The sequence below is a fragment of the Oenanthe melanoleuca genome, chromosome 1 (assembly GCF_029582105.1).
Source record: "Oenanthe melanoleuca isolate GR-GAL-2019-014 chromosome 1, OMel1.0, whole genome shotgun sequence".
Lineage (NCBI taxonomy): Eukaryota > Metazoa > Chordata > Aves > Passeriformes > Muscicapidae > Oenanthe > Oenanthe melanoleuca.
The window spans coordinates 97,259,249-97,282,015 of NC_079333.1; the positions used below are offsets into that span (position 1 = coordinate 97,259,249).

General features: G+C 37.6%; 1 protein-coding gene across 1 annotated transcript in view; it reads right to left on the reverse strand.

Moving 5' to 3' along the window:
* The window catches only part of BCLAF3 (BCLAF1 and THRAP3 family member 3), a 32,408-nt gene that overhangs the window by 1,244 nt on the left and 8,397 nt on the right, over positions 1 to 22,767 (reverse strand). The window contains exons 2-11 of the mRNA XM_056502152.1: positions 19,755 to 19,826; positions 16,438 to 17,016; positions 15,429 to 16,094; positions 12,967 to 13,145; positions 12,186 to 12,300; positions 11,930 to 11,993; positions 10,996 to 11,114; positions 9,222 to 9,336; positions 5,208 to 5,303; positions 767 to 922 (exon numbers count right to left, since the gene is read on the reverse strand). Coding sequence (XP_056358127.1) covers positions 767 to 922; positions 5,208 to 5,303; positions 9,222 to 9,336; positions 10,996 to 11,114; positions 11,930 to 11,993; positions 12,186 to 12,300; positions 12,967 to 13,145; positions 15,429 to 16,094; positions 16,438 to 17,016; positions 19,755 to 19,795 — 2,130 coding nt within the window. The 5' untranslated portion in view covers positions 19,796 to 19,826. The remainder of the gene's footprint in view (positions 1 to 766; positions 923 to 5,207; positions 5,304 to 9,221; positions 9,337 to 10,995; positions 11,115 to 11,929; positions 11,994 to 12,185; positions 12,301 to 12,966; positions 13,146 to 15,428; positions 16,095 to 16,437; positions 17,017 to 19,754; positions 19,827 to 22,767) is intronic.

Below are 22,767 nucleotides of genomic sequence, written 5' to 3' on the forward strand. Positions count from 1 at the left end.
TGGACACAGAGTTACAAAACAAAAACTCACACAGAGCACAGAACTGCAAAGGGCCTGTGTAAACTGTGTAGGTCATCTAATCCAATTCCCCGATGTCACAAGTAACTTCTTACTACTTTGATCAATTCTAATAAAGGATTTACTTAGTTTTAACTACTGATCCTCACAAAAGCTGCAACATTTTATACGGTTCAAAAGTTCTAAAGCAGTTCAAGATTATTGTTGGCCCATACACTCTGCAAATCAAAACACCATAAACCAGATGTGCTTATTTCAGTTTAAGCTTATCAAACCATTTTACACCAGACATTATATTGTGCAGGAAGTTTTGTTCAGAGTAGCGCCCCAGTGCATACTTTAAAAAGCACATAATTATGTTAACATAAAAAGGAGAAGCACACAGAAGTATTAAAAAAAAAATTAATATCCTTCTCTTAGATTTAACAGTACAGAATATTTTGTTCCACAAAGGGACAATTTCTGGTCCTGTCAGTAGAAAGAGTGATCAGCTGAGCTCAAGGAAAAAATACTGAAAGAGAAGCAACCACAGAATCTTAGAGGGCACCTTTGATTCACCCAAAGCAAGTTTCCACAGAATAAACAGGGAGGAAACAGGAGTGCACAGTCAAGTTTGCCAGTGAAGTACAAAGAGCCAATATCCCAGAAAATCCCACACAAGTAATTCCATTGAGATTTTAAAATTTCAATGGATCTTATGAATATGCGTATTTTACAGCTTAGAGAAAAATAAATTAATGTAACTTACCTTTTCTTTCCTCAAAAATCCATCTTTGAATTTATTAGTGGCAAATCCCCTTACACCAAAAGAACGTAACCGCTGGTACTTAGCCTGAATATATAAACCCTTCTGCACTAAGCCTGATTTATAATGGGATTGCAAACGGCCATCTGCAAAGTTGCTCTGTTGGGGGGGGAAAAAGAAGAAAAAAATGTGCAGAATGAGGGCACCAAAACTCAAAAGTTCATATTTACAGCTATACACATGTAAAACTTTCAGTACTCAAAGACAGAAACAAGCATTCACAAGTGCACACCCTCTTCCTTTAGGTCCATGTATCATTCCTCAGACCACATGGCTCAAAGAACTGCTGTACTGCACTTGCTGTTTAAAACATCTAACATTATCTTCCTTGTAGAAAAAAAAATAAATGTACTGTACAACATTTTAACTTTTTTAAACTGTTAATTAGGCACACTACATGAACAAAACTTTCAGACAACACCTCACCACCACTACCAAATTCAGCAATGCCAAGTCTGCAGCAGGGACACATTGAGCCTACAGTCACACTAACACAAGTCAGTACATATGTTTTTCCTAGAGCTTTAATGTCTGACATAGGCATTCTCTATGCCTTTGATACCTTCACACTGGAATATTGCAAAGTAACCTAGTGTGGGACTAGGAACAGAGGCTGCAGAGGTATCAGAAGACTTAAAGGTGAAATGCATTGTAAATACACAGAAGGGACATAGAAAAATCAACACTGATCACAGCCACCAAAGTTAGAAAAATACTTTAACCTAGGCACTCAGATTTCCAATAAAACAGGCAGTAAAAATCTTTAGATTAATAATTTTCCATAGTTTTCCAGGACTGCCATTTTAAGTTTTTCAACAGCCACTCCAAATTTAAAGAATAGGTTTGCATCTAAAACCAGAGAAAACCTTCTGACCATAAAAATTCTTATCTTTTACAAACACATTTGAAAGGTAGGAAAAAACAAAATATGTCACAGAAATAGCCCTTCTTGAGCATGACAAAATTCCTTTGGTGAAATCTGTCTCCTTTTGACAGAGTAGGGATCACTTCAAGAAAAATCACATGCTCTGAGGTTGCAATAACTGCAGTACCACTTTTTCCACTGTGTTTTCCACTGTTTGGCTGATGAACAATAAAGAAAGAACTGTAGAGAACAGCGGTTTCTTTATGCAAATTGAGAGGTTCTCTTATTTCCCAAATCATTTCACTCACCTACTCTGCAGGAGACAAGTGAAAAGCTGGCCCCATCATTCCCCCAGAATTGCTCTGATGGAGGACACTTGCAAGAGCCTATTCAATGCCAATGACTTTCCTGAAGAGTATCAGAGGGCAGGCACAAAGAACTTCCTTGCACTAGGTTGTATTACATGAGTATATGCCTATCACAGGGAAAACTGAAGGGCACTTTTAATGCTGGAACAATGCCCTGAACACAGCATTAAAAGTTCCCATTTCCCCACTCCTGCTACGGTTCCCTTTGCCTTCAGTGACTGGAAAGAACACTTGGTGGTCTGCCACTGTAAGTGCATAACAATAAACAAAGGACCAGAACAAGTAAGGGATGGGGAAAAGGTGCAAGATATTGAAAACTGCCTTACAAACAGCTCAGAGGTTTTAACTCAAGCACCTACTTGTTCTGTAAGTGGGGAGGGAAGGACACAGAAGTAATATTAATGTAGAAAATCATCAGCTGAAGACAAAGCTAACAGGTTATATATGTATTTGGCATTGAGGCACCTCAGTCACACACAGCTGATAGCAAAACAAAATAATCTAAAGCATGTGGCAAACATCATTAACTTCTGGTCTAGAAATAAGGAAAGAGTCTGCTAAAGTGGCATCTAATTTTACATTAGGACTGCTTTATAAATGATGCTAATGACAATCCCTAAGAAGCTTGAAGTTCTAAAATAAGGGTATATGAGCAAATATATATGGCTACACTGAGTGTGGCAGGGATGGACTTAATTTTCTTCACAGCAGCATGCATGGTGCTGTGTTTTGGATTTGTGACTAAAATTGCACTGGTAACATACCAGTCTTTTGGCTAATTCCCAGCAGTACCTGCACAACACCAACATTTTCTCCTCTTCCCTTACTCTGCTGCTCAGCAAGTACACCAGGGTGGGCAAGAAGCTGGAAGGGGACACAACCAGGACAGCTGGCCCAAGCTGAGCACAGGGATGTTACAATACCACATGATCTCCTCCTAAGCAACAGAAACTGAGGGAAGGGGTTTTGGAGCAACCAGCCATGGCTTGAGGACCAGCTGGGCATCAGTCAGCTGGTCACAGGTGGTGAGTGACTGCATCACTTTTTTCTTCACTTAAAACTGTCTTCATCTCAACTCATGAGTTCTCCCATTTTTGCTCTTTTGCACTTTTCCATCTCATGCTGCTGGGAGAGGAAGGGAGACCAGCAGCTGTGTGGTGCTAAGCTGATGGCAGGGGTGAACCCACCACAGCCAATAATACATCGGACTTTTTTAAAGTAGTGATTGCAGTTTAGTTTTAAAGACTACTTTGTATTTACTTTGAAGCTTAGTGATTCAAGGTAAAGGGTCATTACAAAAAAGACCTTTTAAATTCTGTAAGACTTCTCCAGATTCTTTACGAGATATTTTAGAACAGCAGTTTTTTCTTTTCCCAAGAAGTTTAATGTAGTGCAGACCATATGCAGACTCTTAGTAGTCATCACTTTTTGCTTATTAAGTTTAAATACCCTCATTTTATATATAAAGAATATATGTGTGGGGCTTGATTTTTTTTTTTTGGGAGGTGGGGAGAGGGGAAGAAAGAAATGAAAGCAGAAAATAAAATTCTATATGGGGTTTTTGATGAGGTTTTGTTCCTTTATATGTTGTTGTTGTTTTAAATAATTAGCCAAGAAAGTCCTGAGCATAGAAGATAGTCAAGTCACCTACATGTAACCAACCACACAGCAAGAAAAAAAACTGTGTTGTGTAAGAAGAATTTAAATGTAAAAATTTAAAGAAACTAAGTCAAATCAACACCACTGTTTCCATGGCAATGATGAAAGTGCTATACACATAAGCAAACTGCAATACAAATGCATATGCCATTTTCCCTATAAATATTAAAGCATCATGGGCCAGATCACTGGTACTGCAATTCTCATATATACGTGAGGTGACAACTTAAATGGACACTCTCCTGCTTGCAGAATCAGCAGAACTGCAGAATGATGCAAATGAAAGGAGCATCAATTACCAACACTGCCTCAGGGATCCAGCAACGAGTGCTAGATTTCTCCATCACCTGGAGGCTGACAATACACGGGATACAGAATAAAGGCTTCATCTTCTTAGGTGTTGAAATACTTGTATCAGGCTTTGAACACTTGGAACTTTTTAACTTAGAAAAAGACTTTCTGCAGCAGAATAAAAATAATAGTTTTTGTTGGTGTTAGCTTAACTATCTGACAAGGTTGGCTGGCAAATCACACCTAAATTGAAGAAAGCCTTTTTATCCAACAGTTCTTATGGGGGGGAGGGGTAGGGAAAAAAAGGGAAAAAACCCCACACCCCACATCTACACTTCCCCACCTTTCAAAGTTTCATCCAAAAATGACAGCTAACTAGCCATTAAAATTTTACTTCACTATTGAAAAACCAAAAAGGTGACTATCTATTCTGCATATTACTTTAGTTTTAAGAATGTATAATAAAAATGGAGGGGCAATTTCAAAGTAGAAAATTAGTTTAAGTTGCTTTACTTTTCTCACATCAACTCTAACGGGACCCACACATAGCATGCCACTCTCAGCAGAAAAGGAAATATTTTGGTTTTTTGCTGAACCCAGGATACATTTTATGATTAGAAGGCATTAAATGGCCACTGCCCTACCTGAGAAAGAAGCACAGTTGCCCATCTCTTTACCCTCTTGAGGCCCCAAGAATAAATCCTCACTTCTTCCTTTTTTTTTTTTTTTTTTAATAGCTAGCAGTATCCAGGGTATTCACAAGATATTATTTCCCCAGAAATCCCTACATGAACAGGTTAATAAAATAACAGTTTTGAAAGTAACACAACTCATTCTTCCAGTCTTTGGAAAAAGTTCAGGCTTCTGTCACGTGAAGGAAAAAAGCTCAGCAGCTTGGGTTTTGGATAGATGAGTTTTCAAGTCATTGTGTAATTCCTGCAATTATTATTCCTGACTGTGCAGTAACCTATTTATTTCAACTGCCTGCAGACAGCACTGGATAACCCTGCTCAATCCACTGCCAGCCCTCTTACCTACTAAAAGCTAAGCCTCCCATTATTCCAACAGAAACAATTAGGCTTTGATGACACTATTTTTCATGGCACTTAATACCTTCAAAAGCGTGTCTTGAGTTATCCAACTTAACAGGTTAACAACCACAATTTTATATAACAAACATCTGATAAAAGCTGATCGGTACCTTAAAATGTCTTCTGATGGGTCCTGCATTTTCAAGGTGTCCTCTAACGTGTCTGTGGGGGTAAATGTCACTTGGTCTTGAAGAATAGTAAGAATTCTAGTAGGAAAACAGTTATAGCATCAGGTTATTAAACTATTCAAGAAAAAACAAGTGTTCAGGTTATACTAACAAATATTGCAACACTTTCAGTCTTGTAGTGTTTGACACAATGACACTCTTTGAAGGAATAGGAGTAACAGGAGCATTGGGCCTGCACTCCAGGCTGGCTGAAGGGACAGCAGAGCCCACAGAAGCTAAAGATGATCCAGACCACCCTTCTGGAATGTCATCCTCTTGGAGAGATCTAAGCAGCTAACAGCCCAGTTAAGGTCCTTCATCCCTCCCTCCCTCTCAGAACAGATGCCTCAACTTGCAGGTATCAAGTATAGCACACAGGCTGCTACAGCAGTCAGGGCTTGCCTCAGGAAAAAGGGCAACAAGACTGGTACTCTGCACCTCCTGGCCATCACAGGTTAGTGTAGCACAGACACCTCCACAGCAAACAAACAACCTGCAGCACACTGAGGTCCTTAGAAAATGCTGTTTTTAACTTCTTATTTCAAGAGAGCATTTGAGAATTGCTTGACTGCCACAAAAGCACAATTTCAAAAGCAAGTCACATAGACAAATAGTATTGAAATTGTTGCATCAACACACTGAACAGCTGCAATCAAACAGCTGTGGTTACCTAAAACAGAGCACTCCTCCAGCCACTGACCTACCTGCACATTTTGGCTCTTTTCCAACTTCCCCTATGACAGCTAGATTATGCCATTCTCATCTATCATTGCATATGATCATCAATATTTACAGAAGCATTGGCATAGACTTGCATATATTACATTAAAGTCCGCTATGCAGACAGAATGAACATGCTAATGAACTCTTAGCAATCAAATAAATTTGTTTATGGTCCACTCTTGAATAATCACAGAAGCATTCCACTGCTGTTGAACTCTACGTTTTTATAAAAGAAATGTCATCAGCTTGAAATACATTTTAAGAAGAACCTAAGAAGAGAACTCTCCTGAAATATTTCATATATACTAACATTTAATAATAAATGCCAATGTTTACTTTGCTGCACCCAGAATGTCCTCTAACAAACTACCAAATTTTTCTGGTTATAAACTAAACTGTTAAAAATGGTGTGGGGAGAGAGTGGGCTATAAATGTAGTGGAATGATGTTAGAATCCAAGATAACTTTTAACTAGGATTTAAGTTAGCCCTCTTTTTTCTTTTTTTTAGACTGTTACTGCCTACAAGTAAACTACCCAGCTTCTTGCAATGCCTTGACAAGAAGGGATTCAGATAACAAAAAGAGGGGAAGAAAGATTTTATTAAGTGAGATCAAACTGGCTTTTCCAAAAAGAAGACAGGAACTTCCCAGCTCCCTTCTTATTCTAAGAAAAGAAAAAGACTCCACAAAATCAAATTAACTTTCTATATACAACAATTAAATTAGGAAGCTCCCAACTGAAGTACACTCTTCCTTTAAGCTGGGAATCCAGCAAGATGAAAAAAAAATCAGAAAAATTTCCCATTATAGCTCAAAAGAAACCTCTAGGAATTAAAACAAAGCTTGCCTTAACACCAGATACAGCCCTCCCTATCCCCACCCTTCTTCAGGCCAAAGTACATTCCCAGAAAGATGAACATTAGAATTACTTGATGCAAAGATACAGCAAACCACTTTTTAGGAACTTCTTAAGCCAGAGGAAAAAAGGGAGGAGAGGAAATACACATGTATACTTGTTCTGATTTTCTACTTCTCTCTTTAGCTAGCCTCGTTTTGTCAGTAGGGTACAAGGCTAAATGGACAATCCTTACAATCAAACTTAGGCCTGGAAGGTACAATTGTGTATCTAAGTTTCTTTCAAGTTTAAGCTCAACCCTCAATTATTGAATATTAACATTACATATATTATATTTTCATTTTTTAACTAAAGTTTTTTGATTTTTCTACTTGTCTGCAAACCAGCTTCTGTAAGGCTGACCATGAAGACCATTCATTTTTTAGGAAGCCTTGCATTTTTAATACCTGTGCTTTCACAGCTGCTGTTGTTCCAAAGGAATTACTCCTTACTGCACTGCAGGACTTCCTAAAAGTTGCATATTTGAAGTTCACGATTAATAAGAAAATTCAAATCTTTACCACATTTAACAAAAATTCAGTGTATTTTTCAAACCAACCTCCTTTTTATTTGTACAATTACAGTATTACTGTGGTGGCTATACCTTAGCTGGATAACAGGTACCCATCAATCAGCTTTACCATTCCCTTCCTCAGCAGGGCTGGGAGTGAGAAAATAAAATTAAAAAAACCACATGGCTCAAGAAAAAAGGCAGCTGAATAAAGCAAAAGCAAAGACAGCACACAGAAGCAAAGGAAAATGTAAGATTTCTTCTCCACTTCCCACCAGCAGGCAATGTCCAGCCATCTCTCAGGTCTCAGTACACAGTGGTTGCTCCAGAAGACAAATGCCACAAACAACCAATTACCTCCCACACTCTCCTTCCTTTCTCTGAGCTATTATTATTATTATTATTATTATTATTATTATTATTATTATTATTATTTCCTTTCCCTTAGCTGAGCAGACATATGGTCAGTTTGGGTCAGCTGTCCTGGCTATGTCCCCTCCCAAGTTCTTGACCACCCCCAGCCTGTTGGGTGTGGGGTGGAAAGGTGGGAGAGGCACCTGTGATGCTGTGGAGCCCTGCCCAGCAGTAGCCAAACACTGGCTGTTACCAGCACCTTTCTGGCCACCAATGCAAAGCACAGCACTGTGAGGGCTGCTATGGGAAAATTAACTCCATCTCAGCCAGATCCAATGCAGTTACTTAATGAGCCATTACTACTTGCTTTGGGAGACTTGAATCTCAGTCATGAGTAAGTACTAGTTTTTATCACTAAAAACTTGTGTTCCTTTACACTGCAGGAGGCACTTTTGTATCTGCAAAGCAGCTACATTTGAGAGTTGACTACATGAAAGCGACTTTTGATAGACCTCAGAAAAGTTTCAGGGGCTCCTGGAACCCTCTCCATAGGGTATTAGTTACAGTGTATGAAGAATGGTAACTTATGTTAGTCTCCTCCTTATTTTGTAGATGTCGGAAAGAAAAAATAGTGGTTTAGAATTATACTGCATGCATTAAAAAAAGCTCTTCTGGTCTCACCAGTTCCCCAGGTTAAGCAAGCACAAACACTTGGAATTGATTACCATTCTTTAGAAGGAACTTCCCACAAAAGACAAATTTATTTCCACTGGACCTAATGTTACTGTCTTGCCCACTTCAGTATTGAAGTACACGGCACAAAGAGAGCCTAAAGAATACTTGTCCAAAACTACATTTCATAACTGCAGTATTCAAGATGTGTTATTCCATTACTTAGCTTTCATCCTCAGGAACATTTTTCAGATAGTTCTTGTTATTTCTGTGATTTGCTGCTCATTTTTATTTAAAATAAGTGCTTTTCAGAACTCTTATGATAATGAAGAGAAAAGAAACACTGTTTCAATAACAGTACCACCTACACAAGATTCAGGCCTTCCCTTCATACCACTGACAACTCAAATGCAGGAGAGTATTCTTTTTCTCAAACTACTTAACATTAGCTCAGATTATCTGCTCAAAAACTTCTATTTTATCATCTAGGTAACTACACCATTATGTGGAAGAAATATTATACTGGACACAAACTTCTTTTATGAAAAGAAAAGGACTGGTATCAAAGCTCAGATGTACTAATCTTTACTTCAAAAAATACCCAGACAGTACTCTTGCACTAGAACTGTGGAATTATGGGTAGTTTTATTGTTGTGCACAGACAGAAGATAAAAAAGCCTCACTCAAAATTTAAAAGGGCAAGACACCATAGATTGTTAAATTTACATCAGCACAGACAATGCAGCAAAATATGAATTATACATTAACAGTGCAGGAGCTACTATTTCTACTTTTAGGCTTACCAGCTGAGGTCTCCCAATAAATTTCCTGAAAGGTGGCTTAATGAACCTCATAGGCTTTTGGAAACCATCAACTTGAGTTGTTTGTAACTTTGAAAGACTGCAGCTTTGCTGGCTCCTGATGTGTGAGAGAGAGAGAACAATGAATATCTGATAAAGCCAAAGCACATCAACACCCTGTATTTTAAACCAGCTTATTCTAGCATCTGTATCACAAGTGCAAAAAATCAACAGATTCCTAGTCCAGCTCAAACTGCACAGAATTCCATAACAATCTGTACTCTCACATGCAATGCCAAAGGAGCAGGGACTCTGCTGGAGTCCCGGCTGTGGATCCAGGCTCGCCCAGCCCAGCCCAGCGCGGTCACTGCTGCCCTCCGCTGGTGGGAACGCTTCCTGCGCCCCAGCCCTCCCAACTATCGGTGTAAACTGAGCTGAACTTGCCCTTCCACGACATTCCCGATCCCACAGAACCTCTAGACAGACAGCTACATCCTCCAGGTTCATCCTCAGCAAGCAGCTGATTCCGCCTTTGGGCTTTTGACAGCTTGTTTTTACGGTTTTGGTTGTTTTGTTAGGTTTTGTTGCTTTTTTTACCAAGAATATTGCTAATACAGATGCATCCATAACTTCTAAATAAAACATTAACCATGAAAAACAACCAGCAGAAGTCAGAATTTGTATTTTAAAAACACAGAAACAGTTTTCATAGCTGCAAAATAAGGAAAAAAAAAAAAATAGCAGCATACTTAAGCTCAGAGGCATTGCCAGTATCTCATGTGAGCTATTAGAGCCTCTCAACCTCAGGAAAATTCTACGTATCAGTCATGCCATTACTGCCCTCAGCCACATTTCCCTAACAGTGGAACCCCTGACAACAGGAGGTTTGGCTCCAGGAGAGCCATACTTGGTAGGGAAATTCACACTTCTCACAAAAGATAGAAGCAAGTCCAGGAATTGTTTCCCCCTCTTTTTAACCTTTTTTTGTTTCAAGAATCTCAAATACAAGGAATTTCCTCTGCAGCTTCACAAGTCTGTTTTCACAAATGTGAGTATTGCCATTAGCTGTCATTAATGCCAGACTGCATTCAAAATGAACAAAGAGCAGCACAGGAAGAACAATCTGCATAAGAAACTATGACTACTGCGTGGATACATTTTATTAAACTCTGGAAATTCATTAATCAACATTTCTACTAACAGTCCCTCTCTCTAATCAACTGACCTCACAACATCAAAAGTGAAACAGAATGACTGAGGTGAGCAAACACCTTTGGGGCAAAAGGCTTTAATAAACCTGTTGGAGGAAAATGCTATGCCAGAGATCTAAGTTTTCAAATTCTCCAAGAATCAGAAAAACTCCAGTTATTTGCTGATATTCCACATTTTATTACTACACAAGTAGGGTAACAAAACAATACATTCATCCTAGAATGCTTTTACAGAACTGCAAAATGTAGGAGAATGTTGTTACACAGCACACTGAGGAGTTTAAAAATACCTAAACTTTTTCAAACTTTGTCCTCTCTTCTCATTCAGTGCTACAGTTTGTGCTTGTTTTTCATTTTTACACACTTCAGTTTAATCTCTTTTAAGCTAACACCTCATTGCAGAGTAGTTTGCAATGTATGTCAATTGAATTTCAGGCCCAATCAAAGTTTTAAGGGCTAACTGTGGAAAAGAATCACCACAAATGTGAATGTAGCTGTGCAGGGGCCCAAAAATGAACACACAAGGGAACTATAGGCTTGGGCCAACAAGATTATTTGCTCATTACCTTGGAGTTACATCATCTACATGAAACACTCTCTCATCTTCATTCTTCAATCTCTCTTTTCTTCTCCTTTCTATATCATACCGTAGATCATTTGGATCTTCTAACACTCTTACAATGTTCTAGTTAAAAGGAAGGGTTGAAGCCAAGTTAGCTGCTAAGAACTGAACACCAACCTGATTCTGTCCTTTAGGGGCAGCACGCTGTACATAACCTGTTAACATAGCTCAGCTCTCTGCACATAGGACAGGCTCACATCAACCCAAGGATCCAAAGTCTAAAGCAATAAAAAGTGGTCCTAAGCAATCATCCCTCCTTGCACCATCAAGTTTCCAAACAGCAGTGAACAGAGCACTGGAATTCTGCACGGAGTTGCCAAGGCAGAAACATTCATTTAAGTTTCAATAAATCTTAAGAAGTTCTACTATTCTTAATCAAGGAGAATCTTCATGTACCTGTACTATAGAAAAGGAATGGAAATCACAGCAAGCAGAGCTTTAAAGATAGAAAATGTTATGACCTCAGATTAAGGCACGGGATAAAATAGCATTCTGAGGAATTATGTGGATTTTGAGTCATTGTAACAGTAGGGTAGAAGAAACATTAAGGTTTTTTGTAATCTCAGAGGAAAACCAAGAACCACACATCAGGAACTCAGTATTCACATTATTTTAAAACAGACAGGGACTCAAGCAGCATGAATAATCACACTCCAGCTACTCTGGGGAACACATCTGCATTTCAGTGCTCACTGAACAGTACACTTGCATCACTGCGGTATCAGTAAATATGCTCAGGTGTGCTTTTTTTCAAAATACTCAGAATTACTGCTGGTCTTCACAGGATGTCCCAATAGCAAGGGGAAAATATGGGTTACATCTATAATATATCTGTAATAATAACTTACTGCTTGCCAAAATTTAAGCAATCAAGGTACCTGGGGAGATTCAGATGGCACAGCTCGTTTGTTCTGAAGTTCTGCTAGAGACATGTCAATCCTCCTGGAACACAAAAATACTGCATAAAAACAAATGCCATCACTATAAAAGCAAAAGTATTCTTGACCAGGCTACAAAATGTTTTAAAGATACAGACAGGTAAAAATAATGAATAAAAACTTTACACTGTGTAAAGTCTACTGAAGATTAATTACCTTAGTACAAATAAATTAAGACAAAAAGTATAACAATTACCTGTGAATTTCTGGATCCAAATGCATTTTAACTTCATTTGTATTTGAACTCGATTTATCCTGAATTTTTGAGAACCGCTCATGTAGAGTTATGTCAGAAGATGCAAAATAATTTGCTGTGAAGAGATATTAAATAGAAGAATGTTATTTGTAGTATTTGAAATACAAAGTCAGAAAAATCTATCTTTTAAAATATTAAGTCTTAAGGATACCATGACAACTCTACTGAAATTTCAAAGTATTTTCACTTGCAAATGAAAGATTAGGCCAGCCCAATTTAGACAACCTTATTTGGTAAGATTAAACTCAAATGTCTGCTCTACCATGGTAGTACTCAAATTACTTCAATCTATGAAGTTCAACAGTGAACATAATACAGCTGCCTAAACACTAATCTGAAAATTTAGAGAGCTTTGATTGCAGCAAAGCTCCTTTACTTCTGTCATGTTTCCTAAACAAGCAGGTTACTCTACCATATTAGCATAAAATCATTTTGATCTTTAATCTCCACAATACTACCTCAATTATGGCCTGAGACCTTCCTGCAGTCAGTCATCCTCCACCCAGCTACTCTAAATCATCAACTAACATTTTCCTTAAACAATACAAAAGAAAGCCAAAATATAAATGAAGCCAATGGCAAACACCTGAGACTTACAGGGACATCATAGCTAAACCATCAGCTTTGGGTTTAGTAATCTATGTTTGTAATATATAATGTATATACATATATAAGCAATATATACATAAACACATACATATACTCCAAATATTACAGCCACCTTTAACTTGATGAATAATTGTGATTATTTCCTGAGTAAATTCTTTTGATGGGTCATTCTCAATGTTTTGTGTTACAGATTCCATGTGCTCAAACACTGGATGAAAATTTTCACTTTTTCTACCAACAGCAACCAGATCATGGGACATCTGTCTTTCTGAAGTGTGACTAGAAGCAGTCCTAGAATAAAAAAAAAAAAAGTATAGTTTATTTTAAAGCAAATATCTAGATATGAAATTGAAATAGACAAATAGAACAAAAATAAGAAGTTCATGTTAGAAATAAATGGGATTAAAAGTGAAAATCTCATTTTGTTCCATTTTTAATTAAAAAACTAGTAAGGTCATAAGGAAGAAAACCTATAATAAAATATGAAGAGAATTCCATTCTCAGAAATCTTTGTTTCTGTGAAATATGCAATACAAAATTTGTGAATTTTAAATTTAATTTAAATTTAAGATTTAAATGTAATTCAACTATCTAGATAAAATTATGATCCTGATAGACTTCTGTGTCTTGTTTATAAGGAGCTACCAGGCAATTTTCAAAAACAGTTCAGATAAGAAAAAAAAGTCTCACATCTTTAGGAACTGAATCATCACTTCAGCCTAGTGAAACAGCAGTGAAACTGCTTCAGTAGCAGTGTGTGAACCCAAGAACATGCTTACCATCTTTTTGCAAATTTTTACTCATTCTAAATAGGTTTACACCCCAAATGGTTGCACTGCTGCTCAAAAATTATTTTGACAAGAAAGCCAACACTTCAACAACCCTACTGTTCTTGCTGCAAGGAAAATGCTTGTCATTCCAAAAGACAAACTGAGGACCCTAAGAGCTCATGTAAAAGCTTTTAGGATGAAGACTTTCAATTGTTCATGCTGGAAAGTGATTATGTGCCTGGCCACTGTATTAGAAGCATACAAGCCTAGAATTCCATACAAAAATTGTATCAGAAATAGCCTCTAGCAGATGCCAGAAATCATCTATTTTTCCCTAGAAAACTGGGAATAAATGCAAATATCTCAGGTTTAGATATTTGAATTATCTACCTGCTCCCCAGGTTTCTAAAGAAACTATTCTTCTTAGCTGAGTCATTTCAAGTCAGGTGTTTGTTTCTTAAATGCCTAAAGTAAGCAGCATTAATATTCCAAGTCATCAGCTTCTGCAAAATTAATGTTCTTATATTTGAAAAAATAAAATATGTAGCTCTTTTGGCTGCAGAAGCAAACAGTCCATACATTAAATTAGCCATAATCAATGCAGTAGTTTGCTTGGTCTACAATTAATGACCATGTCCGTTGTGCACGACCTTTACAAAAACAGCGGCAAGAGGCTCCTAGATAGAGGAATCATCCTATGGGTTTGCAACAAAGCCCAACAATTTTCCTTACACCATCATTCAGGAAGTGAAACCCTTATCCTAGCCCAATTGTGGGTAATGGGTATTACTCCACCTCCCTTTCCACAGTCATTAATATTAGCCCCTTACATCAGTAACTTGTCTTCATTAATTCTCTATTGTATTACTTATTTTTGAAATAGTGCAAAGGGAAGAAAATTTATATAGATGCTTTGTTTGGGACAAGAGGCAGAATACCTTTAAAATGAAGGCTGATCATTTTGGAAAGGAAGGTAATCTCTTCCAAAAGCAATTACTACCAATCTAAGATATTCTGGGCTGCAACAGCAAGACAACAAATCAGAAAACCCTGCAAGAATCTATTAAAATCAAGCTGCTTGCTCTCTACCATGTATTTATCATCTAAAATTTTATAGTACTGCCACTTTTTCTTCCATTGCAGCCAGCACAGGGAATGCTAAATGCAAACACAAGTATTACACAGAAGACATTTGTAAGCAGACTCTGCTTCTTCAGTTCTGATGCCTCAACAGGTTGCCACTTTGTTATAACAATAAATGACAACCCAGTGATCTCTCATTTTTGGCAGTTTTACTGAACTTGAGGTCTTCAACATCTGAATATGTGCTTGAGATTTATGCATTTAAAAGTTAGCTCATTTTTAGAAAACAGATGGGAAGACAGTTTAAAAAAATGCCATTGTATTTCAGATGAAAGCACAAAACAAGGTTTTTCTGCGTTTGGGTTTTGGTTTTTTGAGGGTTTTTATAAATAAGAAAAATACATTTACTTATCATAACCAACTTCTAACTACAGGTTTGTATCAGGCATATTTACTCATTCCACTTCCTACATCTCCATAAAATGTTGCTTTTTGTAGGTTGGTTTTATTTGTTGGTCAGTTGGTTTTATTTGTTTATTTGAATAGAGGTTTAATAGTTAACTTGGCCAGACAGGAAAAAAAGAATTTTAAAAGAAATACAACTAAAAAGGTTCAATCATAGTATATGTCCTGGTTACCTCCTAAAGAAACTATGGTTCCCTCCAATGCTCATTAACTGTAAAGAGACAGGAAGAAAGCAGAGGTGAAAGAAAACCAATACCTGTACTTGGTCACCATTTTCTTCATATCCACTTTGACTGTGAGATGTTCTCTCATACAGTTGGCATCTGACATTTTCACATCTGAAACAGTATGACTTGCATCACGCTGGCTATTGGAGGAATCTACATTTTTCCTCAATTCCCCATCTTTCCTTACTCTTTCATTCAGTTTGTTTTTAAAAGATCTTATCTCAGCATCTGCTTTGGAGGAGTTAACACAAGCATTGCAGCCCTTCTTTGAACTGTATTTAACAGGTTCTTCAACGTGCCGTTCTTCAGTCCGCCTCGCTCTGCCACCACTAAAGTAATCCAACTCCTTGCTGTTCCGGGCACTCTTGGAAGAGCTGTACTTCTGCTCTTCCTGCTTCACGTACTTCTGAGCCCTGTCGTCTGGAAACGGCTTCTCCCCGTCGGGATGCCTGCGCCGCTTGTGACTGTACTCGTAGGCTATCTTTGGGACAGACCCCCCCAAGTACTCCCTCTCAGCCGACCGGTGGGACTGCACACCCGGGTATCTTTGCTCCTCCTTTTCTTGGCAGGGTGGAAAAGAACGTTCTTGCTTCCACTTGGAATTTCTCGCTACATCTCCACCGTCATACCTCTCCATTTCCTTAGCCCTTTTAGACGCGTGCCCATATTCTCTGTAATCGTGATCTTCAGGATACCTGTGTTGACATAAAGCAATTTACACTTGCACTAGAGAAGAAAGCGAGAACTTATATGTGCAGAATGTTGGACAGCAGAATGCGTGGCAAGTTAACCCATAATCCCTCGCGCCAAGGTACAGATGTGCAGGGGCTCTTAAGAGGGAAATATTATCCTTTCATACTCTAGCCAGCAATACGATTTACTTAAAAGACAAATACTTCACTACTACCAGTCGCCCATAATTAAACTACAAAGTGGCCAAGGTGTTTCAAGGTGGATATCTTCAACTATAATGAAAACAGACTTTCACTTGAGGCTTTACACCACAATACCCAGGGTTTAATTATTTTATTCCTATACCTCTTCTGTAAAGAGCTCCTTGCCGTAAATTCATCAGAAACTCTTCTGGGTGACTGACCATACTTCTCTTCATGTAACCTCTGGTGCCTCAAGTCATCTTCATGCCATTTTCTTTCTAGTTTGCATGAACCCCCCAATGGTCTATGAAAAGGTTTCATTCCTTTTTCATTTCCAGTGACTTTGTAATGATCAAACATGTATCTGTCCTCCATTTTGTGCTGGTAAAACGGACGATCATGCTCTTTATAAGGCATTTCTGTGTATTTTGGTGGTAACTGGCATCTCCTATTGCTTTCAGTCCTTTCAGATGAATGTGTTCTGTAGGGCTTATAACTGTAAGCATCTTCCATGGGAATTCTTTTCATGTTTGGTGAAGGTGACCTACGTTCATATATTCTCTGGTGGTTATTTCCATGAGGTGCAAACCTGGAATTGCTTTGTCCATACTTTTCATCTTCTGTTCTCCAAGGCATAGACTTTTTGGGGTCCTTACGAAAGCTTTTATATTCACAGTCATAATTAATGTGAGTATGCCTTTGCCTATGGTGCTCTGGAGTTCTAAAAGCTGGAGATAAGGACCTAAAGCAAAAATAAAATCCACTTTGAGTAGTTCCATAAAATGGAATCAATTTCTTAATGAGAACATCTATTTCCTAAGGAAGTAGAGTTTAGTACATAATTTTAATCAGCTTGTAAAAAAATTACCACCAAGATATCAAAGTGGCACTTTTCTGGCTGAGTACCAAGCTTACTTTTACTCTGTTGAAAGTCTTCATAGTAAAAATACCCACTTGAAATTGTACTAAGTCAATCATTTTGGTCTCTTTGAAGTTTTTTATTTAAAACTAAAAATAATTTCATATACATGAAGTTTTCACTACATTGAGAACAACTGTTATACATATTTTTACACTTCTCAAGAATTCCCTGTCTTTCTTTTTCAGTGCGAAGAAAAAAAAAGGGAAGGAGAAAAGTGTATACATAAATTTAAAAGGGGGAAAAATGCCTTTTCAGGTTTTCTTTGCATGCCAAAACAACCTTCAAAACTGAAAGACTGAAACACTACAAAATATTTTTAAATTGTTGTACAGGTAGGCTTTTTCCTGCAGAAAAAAAAAACAAGTTTAAGAAAGATGCTTTAGCCTTTTGGATAATTGTAAGTACATGTTCACACATGTATACACAGACAGTTCCACACTTACTGCAGCTTTTGCAATTAATAATTCAATTGCATCACTCAGCTCTGCATTTTCACCTACAGTTACAAAAATGAGAGCAACCTGTTATTAATTTTTAGCCAAAATCTCCTTAAAATAAAGAAAAAACAGCACAGGCCACTAACAAGAACCAGAAAGTAATCCAAATCTTAACAGTTCTGTTTGTATTCAAATATTCACTGCACACTCTTGACACACTCTAACAAAAAAAACTGGTGTGTGAAAAACAGAGGCCTCTCCGAGTCTCCCAGAGAAAGAACAGTGTGTAGGAATTGAAGTTTTTAGAGAAATTAAATTATATTAAGCCATTCATACATAAAAAAGAGATATAAGCTTGAATTTGAAATAAGTTTAGGTAAGTAAGATTATGTTCTAAGTGCCTTAAAGGGCAAAGCCTTAGAATCTAGTGCAAAAAACAAGTTTCAAAAACAAGCTATAGTGAGAGCTCAAAATCATAGTTCTAGACATAATAAAAATATAGTAAGAATATTGCTTACATTCTTCAGATAGAACAGATAGGCTATATGCACAAATTATAGGAAAACTTTCGTATTATAGAACCAGAATTCTAATAGGTTGAGAAGAAATGCTTCTGATTTGTGTTTTTAGTTCATTGGGTAATTTGTGAATAAGAATCCGTGAGTTGGGGAGAGACCCTCTCCTCTCTTGCTCTCTCTCTTCTTCCACCCTCACCATCACCACTACTATCAAAGAAGAAGAAAAGAACAAAAGAAGAAAGACCAGGGAGCATCTGCCTCTCAAGACTCTGTACCAGCCCACAGCCTCTGCCTCTGCTCAGGATGATCAATCTGCAGCTTTTACTTCTAATCGGGACTCTATGCCAAAAGCTTTTAGAATGGAATTTAACACTTGGGACTCCTTGCCTTTTGAGACTGATGTGCCTTGACAACAAACAGCTTTACAGCAACTAACAAGTGATCTGCTCTTTTGAAGATAGAAACCCATAACAACAACAACAAAAAACAAGTTGAAATAAGCCACTTCCTTTGTGCATGTCTTGCAAATGAACAGTTTGGCACAACTATTTACTCTGTTTCTGCAAATGAGTTCAAACTCAGAACCACAGATATTCCTAAAACCATGAAGGCTCACTTCCAACAGCACCTACACTGCGGCTGCCATCCCATGTTGGTCTGGTTAGGGTTTGCATTTTAAAGAGAGCTGGGGCTGCCCTTACTCTAATGACATTCACAGCTATCAGTCTAGCGGACATAGTTAGGATTTCTCTTTTTAAAAACAAAAGAAGCAAATAAAAAACTCCATGCATTTTTCTGAGTTATTCAGACTCCCTTGGTCTTGGTTATCACAGGTTACTCTGTTTCGAAGAGATGCCCAAAACCAGCAGTAATTTCACTTTTTTGATGTTGTATTCTACCCTCCTGGCTTTAACACCACAAATTTACACTGCAAGTCTTAAAAATGAGGCAGGTAACTCCCACCATGAAGTAAGCTGGATGTTATTCTGGTGATAAATGTCAAAGACACACACTACTAGGCTGATGTCCAAAGAGAAGGGCAACAACTCCCACATTTTCACATGCTTTCACTGTGTTATGCTGCAAGGCGTGTCTAACTGTGCTAAAGATCAGTTTACAAATCAGCCCCAAACCTCAGCAAGTCCAAAGTGTTTTAACTAGGAAGCTTTTTTTAAGAAAAGAAAAAAAAAAACAACAACTAGGGGCTTTTTTAACAGTTCCTCCCTGTAAGCCAAGAAGCAAAACAAAAGCAAGTTATAGACATTCAATGCACAAGGTGGTGCTTGAGTAAAAATAACCTTAACTAGTCTGGAGCTTGGATTTCTTTGCTTAAGGTAGCTGTAAATCCCGGAATACAAAAGGTGGACAAGGTTCTTGGCAGACTGCAAAAATTGAACACTTCCAGCTTAAGAGAAATTGTAATAAAATCATGAGTTGGGAAAAAAATTGCAGCTGTTCAGCTTGTACAATAAACTAAAGTTTACAAAACACTCCACAAATTGCAATTCTGCATTTAATTTTCTTTCTTTAATGCAAGTTTTAGGTACTAATTATAAACCCTTACATAGAGCTACATTTCAGAACACAAGCTGCAGATATTTACCTTGGTTTCCATCGTGGTGATCTTGATCTAGATCTTGTCATCTTCTCTCACGTGTTTATGAGTTTCTTGAAGCTGTAAAAATTATATCATTCACTAGTCTGATTACAAATTGCAACAGGAAGTTTTTTTTTAACAAGTATAATACTAGAAGCTTCAAAGTTAGGGTGAAGTATATTTTTAGGATGTTTTGCTTCAAAGGTAAACTTCTAATATCAATTTTAAGGCAACCAACCTTTTTTTCTATAGCTGCTAATCTTAAAACACCGTATGTTATCGTTATAAATATTTAAATATTTGATAATTGTTCCATTTTTCTCTCTGTTTTGTAATGCTATCTATTTAACTTGCTGTTAAATACTAATAAACTCATGTGTTGAATGATATAGATGATAGAGGGGTGAAACAGACAGCTTTAAAAATACAGTTTATATAGGAAAATGTTTTTGCATCAGTTTATATATCCTGAGGTTCACATACACGGAAGTTCAAATTTGTCATATGCACCAAAATTTTTACATGGTTGCAGACTTCTTGCAAGCTTTAACTACTCCATCACATCAGCTAGGTCATCATATACTCCATCTAAATCAAACCAGATACAAAAGATCACTTTTTTTCATTGTTCTTACTTCACCTGTTAATAACCTACTAACTAGATACACACTAAATATACAATGGATGCACTATGAAAAAGTGCTCCTGACTCCTGAAGGTAGCTCCTGGCAACCCTTCCCTTAAAAGCTATGAAAGAATGCAGAAACAATCCCTAGGACCACCAAAAAGAAGTGATGTAAGTATATACAAACTCAGCAGTAATGTGACTAGGTGAATAGGAATTAAATAATTGTTCATTGTTTAGCAAACACAAATGATTAAAGAATGAAATTATTGGGTTAAAACTGAAGTTTTGACCACATACCCATGCCTACAGCTTTTAATTACCACAAATGCTTTAAAGGCCAGAAATATAGATGCAAAAACAGATCTATCAACAGCTCTAAAGTTAATTAACAACCAACCATTTGAAACTGAAAGAATACACCCAGGTCAATGCCACTCTATATATGCTTTGGTATTTTCTGTAATTATTTGTTCAGACACTCAGAGACAGAAAACTAGTCTGAGCTAGCAAAGTATGGCCTTTTTGACACTCCTAGTGCTCAAATAACTCCTTTAACTATATCTTTTGCCTAACGAACTGAAATTGAAAAGGGAGAAAAACACACAGGCTTTAAGGCACGACCCGAAGTAGTGTGCACCCACATGCCTGACCCAGTGCCTCACACCCCCCAGTCACACTGGTGGCTCCAACAAAGTATCACTCCTTGCTATACTTGACTTTTTGGTGTGATTACCTCATGGCTGGAACGGTAGTATCTTAAGAGAAGAATATAGAGCATACTTCTGCTGCCTACCCCACAGGAAGGCATTAGTCAAGCCACCTCCTAAACTAGAAACTGCTCATCAAGTTGCACCATAAGCTAACCAGACATTTATTTGCAAGATGTAGCAATAGTTCAGTTTTGAAGAAAAACCTCTAGAATTTTTTTTTTTTTTTTTTGGCTCCACAATCTTTTCATGTAACAAAGCATGAAGCTGTAATTGTTGCAAGGGACAGCAAAGCAAGAAGAATCCAACAACAAAGTACCTCAAGGACAAGATAAAACATTTGCTCTCTTAACTCTCAAATATTAAGTTATCACTGCCTCTTGTACCCTCCCTAAAGACATATATCTGAGAACTGCATGGCATGAATTGACTTCAGGCCTTTGCTTACTTCAAGGTCATACTAGCCAGTTAGCTATGATGCTCCAACGACAGTATTCATTATTTTTCAAAGAAAAGTAATGTTTCACCCATTAAAATACACTTTACAAAACAGTATTTAAGAAACAAAAAAAAAACAAAACCATAGTCCCTGAGCAACACATTTCAAAATGTGGTACATGTCCAACAAGCTTCAAGATTCACTACCCCCATCTCTTCTGGTAAACTTTTAGAAGTGATAGTGTTTTACATGCTGACCAAATTCTTTCTTCCAACCTTCCCTTCAGTTCTAAACTTTATTCCGAATGTTCAAATGAGTATGTAAACACCAAGAAGACAAAAGTACCATTAAACTCCATCCAACCATCTGTACAGAACTTGATCTGCCAGACTGATAAAGGTAGAAACTGAGCATAAATAACGACCAATTCCTTATTCTTTCCGAGACTGGCTAAACAATCATACCTAAAAGCGTGAGAAAGACTGTGACAGCATGTCCTAGATCTTGCCTTAGGATAAGGAGGACTGCTGTAACTTCCAGTGATGACATTCCTTTTGTTTAGTGGAAAGAAGTGCTCATCTAACACACCTCCTAAAAATGACCCACGCAATACCATTTCCTCACAGAGAAACACACCACATGAAGGCAGCAGACACTCCCCCCCAACAAGACTCCCAGTCTAACACCAGAACTGCAAATTAATCTACACAGAATTTATACACATTGCTAAATCCAGGTTTAAGTCACCTTAACTAGACCAGCAATATGGTTCCATACCAAAAACAAGTTTTTTGTAGGATGGTATCAGGTAGCAAGCCTGCCTGTAGCAGAATTACTTGAATGATGCGAAGGACCTACAGTTTCCAAGTCAGGCATCCAGGTGCTTCTGAAAAGACAGGTCATGATGGAGCAGAGGTGCCAGGACCTGGCTGCTCTGGGCTCTGAATTTCTCCAAGATGTTCTGCTGTACTTTGGGAGACACTGTCACTATAAAAACATGAAGAACTATTTTTTAACTAAGCAGCATTATTAGGTTCAGAGTGCTGCTTGTGTTTGTTACGTTACAACAATAAGTGACTCATTGGAAGAGTTATCAGCAACTGTGCTTAGGTAGTTTTTAAATATTAATGGGACTCACACCTTTTATTTTCTTTCCCTTGACTTTTGGAACTTGGCTCAGTCAACTTCCCTCTTGGGAGAAATGGCCTCAAGCCTGCTACCAGCTCTCCTTTGATTCTACCCTCG